Source organism: Miscanthus floridulus, chromosome 8 (assembly GCF_019320115.1).
Source record: "Miscanthus floridulus cultivar M001 chromosome 8, ASM1932011v1, whole genome shotgun sequence".
Classification (NCBI taxonomy): Eukaryota; Viridiplantae; Streptophyta; class Magnoliopsida; order Poales; family Poaceae; genus Miscanthus; species Miscanthus floridulus.
The window spans coordinates 71,419,985-71,427,037 of NC_089587.1; the positions used below are offsets into that span (position 1 = coordinate 71,419,985).

At 47.1% G+C, this 7,053-nt stretch overlaps 1 protein-coding gene across 2 annotated transcripts; it reads right to left on the bottom strand.

The window, feature by feature from the left end:
• Positions 1-1,519: 1,519 nt before the first annotated feature.
• On the bottom strand, positions 1,520-5,936 carry LOC136472533 (DEAD-box ATP-dependent RNA helicase 42-like). 2 transcript variants are annotated; one of them, XR_010762374.1, is made up of 3 exons: positions 3,068-5,936; positions 2,497-2,826; positions 1,520-2,387 (listed from the first exon to the last, which is right to left on the bottom strand). XR_010762374.1 is itself a non-coding variant. In XM_066470231.1 (2 exons), the coding sequence occupies exon 1, from the start codon at positions 5,860-5,862 to the stop codon at positions 3,073-3,075; it is 2,790 nt and encodes a 929-aa protein (XP_066326328.1). In that variant the 5' UTR covers positions 5,863-5,936; the 3' UTR covers positions 1,520-2,826; positions 3,068-3,072. The 2 variants fall into 2 exon arrangements, 1 of the variants encoding a protein (XP_066326328.1); XM_066470231.1 differs by having other exon boundaries at positions 1,520-2,826.
• Between the last annotated feature and the right edge of the window lie 1,117 nt (positions 5,937-7,053).

Here is a 7,053-nt window from a genome sequence, read left to right on the forward strand (position 1 = left end):
TCTACTCCGTATTACTTTTGAGGTGGACCTTTCGTCTTTGCTTTTACTCTGTATTTGTAATTGACCTAGTAGTTATGTAAATATTACAATTACATTGCATCGCAAACAAAGTATAGGTATGGTATGGGACGAAAACTGTCCAATTCAAAATGTTTTGGTGAATGAGCTAATGCATGGCAAGAGAAGAAGATAAAAACTTGGAATTGTAGCGTTTGTTAAGAGCGAAAGGCATCGGCGCATGACTAGTCTGATTCACCGTGAAATTCTCGCTATAGCTGAAAGAATGGTGTAACTTCATCTCATGACTGACTATCGCATAACATCGGCGCATCGCATCTGAATTCTGATGACCCAAAGTAACTAAACTGCTCCCTCTGACCGTTAATAAAACACCGATGCCATGATACGAAAGTAAGTTTCATCCTCGCGGGGTGCCTCCACGGGCTCGCCGTGGGTGAGGGTGAGGTCTCCACGGTTTGGTGGCGGCACGGACGACGTTGGCCAAGAAGCCCGGGCACAAGCGCGGACGGAGCGCGTGCGGGAGGAGGAGCCCTCGGTCGTCCACGACCGCGCGCCAGAGCATGCACACGCACGCCAGCATACATTTGGTGCTGGTGCCGTTGCGGCGCCAGGATCTAAGGGCTTGCTCGACATAGAAATATAGGGGGTTTCTGCAAATATACGTTGGATCTAAGGTTAAATAAATAGCATGGACCTGTAGTGAATCGTTTTAAAAGTTTATGATCCAAAAATACCGTTTCAAAGTTGATGAACGTAGATAACACCTCAACAAAAATTAATAGACCTCCGGTGCATTTTTTTTTAAAAATGCTGGTTCCATGGTAGCTGGAGAAAACCGTGACGCGTCTCACATGAATTCCTGGTTGCCAAGGCCAAACTTGGGGGCTGTTTAGTTCCACTTCACTTTGCCAAAATTTTCAAGATTCCCTGTCACATCAAATCTTTGGACGCATGCATGAAGCATTAAATATAAATAAAAAATAAAACTAATTACACAGTTTAGACGAAATCCACGAGACGAATCTTTTAAGCCTAATTAGACTATGATTGGACACTAATTGCCAAATAACAACAAAACGCTACAATGTCATTTCGCCAAAAAATTTGGCAACCAAACAAGGCCTTGGGGTGGTTGACATGAAGAACAGGAAAAATCATGGCAGAACTTTCCACAAGTGCTAGATCTTGTCACATTTATAGACTAGAGACCAAACTAGAATCATAATTAATGCCACAATGAACTCAAGTGGAACAAGCGGTAGCTTACCTATCTTCAGGTACTATGCTGTATTTTTTTTCTTTTCCACTCCACTTAAGAGAAACACATACTATTTCAATCTTAGAAAGATAAATTCAGTAGTTCAACTGGTTCATATAATTATTCTTCTATAATGATACAGAAAGATAGATAGCCTTGTTTGACTGGGGATAATAGTGTTAACAGTAGCTGATCCGGCACCTGAAGGGATCTATGGTTGTGGTGGTTTCTTCTGTATGGGCAGCAACCAGGCAAAGTAAGGCTTTTCGCAAAATGAAAAAAAAAACACTTTTGTGATCGCAACACACACTCGATTAACCAAAATGGTTAGCCAAATCGGTAGTAACCAGACTCAACCCAAAGCCTGGAATAAATGACTCTGTATTTCTCCATAAATCTAGCTAAACAAAATTCTGAGAACATGTGTCTAATGTGTCAAAAGAAAGAAGAACAAAGAAGCAGTCCAGTCATCGGCACAGCTCCACCAGCAGACAAGAACAACGCTTGCGATGGTATCGTGTCCAGAGCACCGCCAGATTTTTTTTTTTCAGTTTCTCCATGATCTGAGCTTCTGTTCTTGCCCTATTCATCATCACTGTTTTGTTTATTAGAAATATAAGCAAAGAAAACATCACTCTATATATAAAGCTATATGCATCATCCTGTGCTGAATCTGGATCACTGAAAACACTCATCAGTTAACCATCTCAAACAAGCAAGAATATCACCCAACCTTACCGGCTTGTTTTTTTTTTCTTTCTCAGATCAAAAAGGAAAAAGGAGGAGAACATCACATTAGAAGATACTATGAAAATCCAAAGGACAAAAATATATAGTGAACGATGGAACCAATATACGGCCCAGTAGTCCAGCCTCATTAGCCCACACCAGCAGACCACCTCACAAAAATTACCTATGCTGAATGATGATCCTCCTTTTGCAAACTAAGCACTGCACCTAAAGATCAAAACAACAACATCACAGTACCTTTTTAACATATAAGGAGACTAGAATCAGAGAGCAGAAGTAATGATGGGTAAATGGAATCAAACCAAAAGATACACCAAATTCCCAAAGATAAAACTATCACTCCTTCAGTTATTAGCTCCTGGGAAGGCAAATCAGTAAATACACCTGGATTAGACCATGGTCACACAATCTTCGAACTGTCTTCATATAAGAGTAACATATCCATAAGTAAACAGAAAGCAATATACGTTTTCAAGGTGCCATAACCCAATCAACAATTCCAAAAGCGAACCAGAAAGCCATGTCTTTCCTCGGCAATAACAGGCCAGCAACCACCAGTATGAGTTTATAAGACTTCTGTCCAAAGGCAACCAGAACTTGTCAATAGAAATTGTAGAAACATCCCAATTTAACGTAACTACACAGTTTCCCTAATAACCATGTGACACTAAGTAAACATTAGCTGACTTATAATGACTATGTAGGAAAAAGAGTTGCACAGCGCCACAGCCGTGGACAATCTGAATACTGGAAGTAGCAGGCCAACGACACCATAGTGGCATGGAAACCATTGTAAGCTGCAACACAAAATCGCATAGAATGGTCAGTGAATAACATACAAAAGGCAAAATATCATAGAACTAATGATGTGACAGTCAAAATATAAGATAGAGGAAGCAGAATACATCGATTGGGTAAGATGTGCGGTGAGCACAGCTAACAGTAACAAAATGAAATGACAGGCACCGTTTTGCCTCTTGTGCCCATACACCAGCAGCTAAATTTAACCTATGAATATGTAAACGATATCATCCATACCTGCTTCAAATAACTGAGTATTTTTTAGTTGGAGCAGATTTGGGTAGATTGGGAACCTGGTTGACACAATCCTCAAGGACACGTTTCAACTCTGCTTTTGCCTTCTTCACACAAGACTCTGAGTGGCCCTCGATAAACAGGCACAGTTTGCGCTCATTGGCACCAGCAACTTTTCCTTGAGCAATATATGTTCCCCTTATAGTGATAGCAACACCACCTTCCTGAATAGGACCCAGTGTGTCTTTGTGAGTGATCCTCCAGCGAGCATACTGTGGGAAATCATTAATCTCAAGCTCAGCCTCGTAGTGGTCAGGAACCGCATGGCGCTGTATCCGTGCCAAAGCCTCAAGAGCATGAAGCCTAGCTTCATCATTTGCGCTCGGATCACCCACCGCCTGCACGTCCAGGTCATCTCCTGCCTTATGTACCTCTTCCTCGTCAAAATCTGAATCTGACTTCTCCTCCTCATATCCATATTCCCTTGCCTGAGCCTTCTTTGTGGACTTCCGCGCTTCATCCTCTTCCTCATTGAACTTGAAACCGCTTCCACCATAACCAGTACCATGGGTCCGCTCTGTTCCCTGCTTCACCTTTGCCATAAACCGATCAGCTAAGGCTTTCAGGTCCTCTGGAACAGTCTGTTCAGAGAGCTCCAATGCCTTCACAAGGTCTGGTGCATACCGCTCCTCTTCGTCGGAAATAAAAGTCACAGCAGAGCCCTTCCTACCAGCACGGCCTGTTCGCCCAACACGATGAACATAGTCCTCATAGTGGTTAGGGACATCATAATTGACAACCAATTCAAGTTCTTTCACATCTAAACCCCTAGCAGCAACGCTAGTAGCAATCAGCAAGCTGCAGATATTGCTCTTGAAATCAGCAACAGTTGATTCACGATCAGCTTGGTCTTTACCACCATGTAGAGACAGGCACTGGTATCCATGCTGGAACAAGTTTTTAAGCAGAGAATCGCATTTATCTTGAGTGTGGACAAAAACAAGAATCTTCCCCTTATCACACCACTTCCCAAGCAACTCTAACAGCCTCAAGAACCTCTCACTTTCTGGTCGCACCTCGACTACTTGTGTGATGTCTCTATTCACCACACTCCTCCCACCCACCTGAATCTCAACGGGTTTGATCAGCACCTTGCGCGCCAGCATCTCTACCTGCCTTGGAAAAGTGGCTGAGAAAAGCACTGTCTGCCTATCTCGCCGAGTGTTTTGAATTATCCTAGTAATCTGAGGCTCAAAACCCATGTCGAACATTCTATCAGCTTCATCCATCACCAAGAATGTCACTCTCCGAAGGTTAGTGATTTTCCCATTGCTAGTACAGAGGATATCGATCATCCTTCCTGGTGTGCAAACGACAATTTCAGCACCTCGTTTCAGTTCACTGATCTGCTGGGCAACCCCTGAACCTCCATAGACAGCAACACAACTAATGCCAAGCATCTTAGAGAACTTCTTAATGTCCGAGTGTATCTGCACCACAAGCTCCCTTGTAGGAGCCACAATGAGCCCAACAGGACCATCTCCAGGAGCAACAGGTGGCTGGTCTTTGACATGCCTGAGCATCGGAAGGAGAAACGCAAGTGTTTTGCCAGATCCAGTTTTTGCAACACCAATGCAATCACGGCCACTCATGATGACCGGCAGCGCTTGCGCTTGTATAGGCATGGGTTTCTCGAAACCAAGCTTCTTGATGGTGTCAAGGAGCTTGCTAGTCTGCCCACTCTGTAACCATGTCTTAATTGGCTTGGGCACATCTTTCCCGTGCACCTTGAGCTCCAATTCCTTCCGGTAAATGGACACTTCCTCGGATGTCATCTCCCTGATGTCCTTCGCCTCTATGTAGAAATTCTTCCGGAACGGCTGGTAGTCAATCTTGGAATGGTCCACAACAGCCAGCTTCTCCACCTTTGTCTTCTTGACGCGCTTCATGAACTCCTCATCGTCCTCATCCTCCAATCCAGCAACACCATCACCATCATCGCCATAATCCGAGTCTGAGTCATCCCCTTGCATGATTCTCCCCATCGCCATCTTCAACCCTTTCTTACCCCCAGTACTGACAGCAACCTCCCTTACACCGTCCACTGATGCTGGATTGCTCTCCAGCTTAGCGACCTCCGGCAGCACCATGGTGTTCATGAACGCGTCAAGCGGGTCAATCTCTTCCTCCTCCACTTCCACATCAGTAGGGCCACTGGTAGCATTACCCCCATTGTCGCAATCAACATCCATGACACTGCTTCCGCCCAAATCCGTGCCATCCTCTTCCTCGTCAGACTCCTCGCCCTCCAAGTTCCACTTCTTCCCCGCCCCAGCACCGCAGCCCGCCTCGGCCTTGGGCCCGGTGGCACCCTGCTGCTCGCGGCGCTTCTCCTGCCAGTCCTTGACGCGGATGCGGCGGCGCTCCATCTCGTCGTCGAGCCACTGCTGCTCGGCCCCCATGCCCCTCTCCTGGTCCCTGGTAGTGGGCGCCGCCTCCGGCTCCCCGTCCCGGCGGCGGTGCTGCGAGGACACGCGGCGGTGCTTGCGGTCGCGGTCGCCGTCCTCGTCCTCCCCGTCCGCATCCCGCCGCCTCGGCCTCTCCCTATCTCTCCTCCCCTCGCGCCGCCGCGCCCGCTCCCTCTCCTCGCGGCCCCGGTCCCGATCGAAGTCCCTGTCGTCGCGACGGTAGCGGGAGGAGGAGAGCTCGTGGTGCCTGTCGCGGTGGTGGCGGGAGGAGGAGCGATCGCGGTCCCGGTCCCGGTCCAGGTCGCGGTCGTTATCATCGCCGGAGCCCATGGTGTCGGGCTGTCGGCGGCGGTCGGAAGGTTCGGGAAGCGAAACCCCAGGGACTAGGCGCCGGTCGACGTGTTCCCGAGTTTGGAGACGTGATATTTGTTTCGCGATTTATTAGCAGAAGATAATTGACCTGTTCGATTGATCTACTTTCAACGATATTTTTTTCTTATAATATTTAAGCATAAGCATCAGCATAAGTCAAATTTTAGTATAAAGGGTGAATTTTTGTTCTTATTATTATGGCGCTTTAGAGGACTGTACGAATCTATTTTCTTTTACACGATAATGCTGGGCCACGTGCGTTCGTCCCATTGGCATGCTGCGCTCGTCAGTCTGCCTCGCTGTTTTCTCCCATCGAGCACCTTACCCCATGGCGCTCGCTTGCTTTCTCCTCGCTCCCGCCTATCGCGCGCCCTACCCGCACAGCTCGCTCCTTGCTCCAGCTACGCGCCGCTCGCTCCCTCTCGTAGCGATAGCGAAAGCCGCTCGCCCCGACCGAGCTAAGGGACGGTGCTGGTGGTGTTGTAGTGGTTGCACTCGCGCACCGCCACTGGTGGTAGTGTTGGTGTTGCTCGCGCGTCACCAAATCCCACCCTGACGATCGGTCGATTCTGGTAGACATATCCCTCTCCTATGTTGCAAACGTATGTTTTAAGTGTTTTAGATATTTTAGAGGTACATTGTAATTATTTTATAAGGATGTTGTAAAAGTAGATTGGGATGTTGCAGATATTGAAGTGTTTCAAAGGTATGTTATAAGAGTTTGTTCAAAATGTTTCACCTGTTTTAAACGTATGTTGTAAGTATTTCGTCTAGATGTTATAAATGTTACGATTGATATGTTGAAAGTGTATGTTCCAAATGTTTCATCTGTTTATGTCATATATTGCAATTTGTTTCATGTGAGTGTTGCAAAATTAGATCTTGATGTAGGGTGGTCGAATGAGGAAGAGAGAGCTAACGTGGGAGCCATGGCGGCGTCGGCTGTAAGCTGGCAGCAGCGCTCCACCAGAGGACACGCAGGCATTTGTGGCCTTGGAGTGGGTACTCATAGTGCTGCTCCTGATCAACAGCCTACTCGCCTACGCCATCGCCGTCGCACGGGAGCCATCACGGCGTGGTGACGCTGGCGCGATGGACGCGCAGGGGATAGGACGAGGCACAACAGGTGCGTCGAATGGGAGCTGCGTC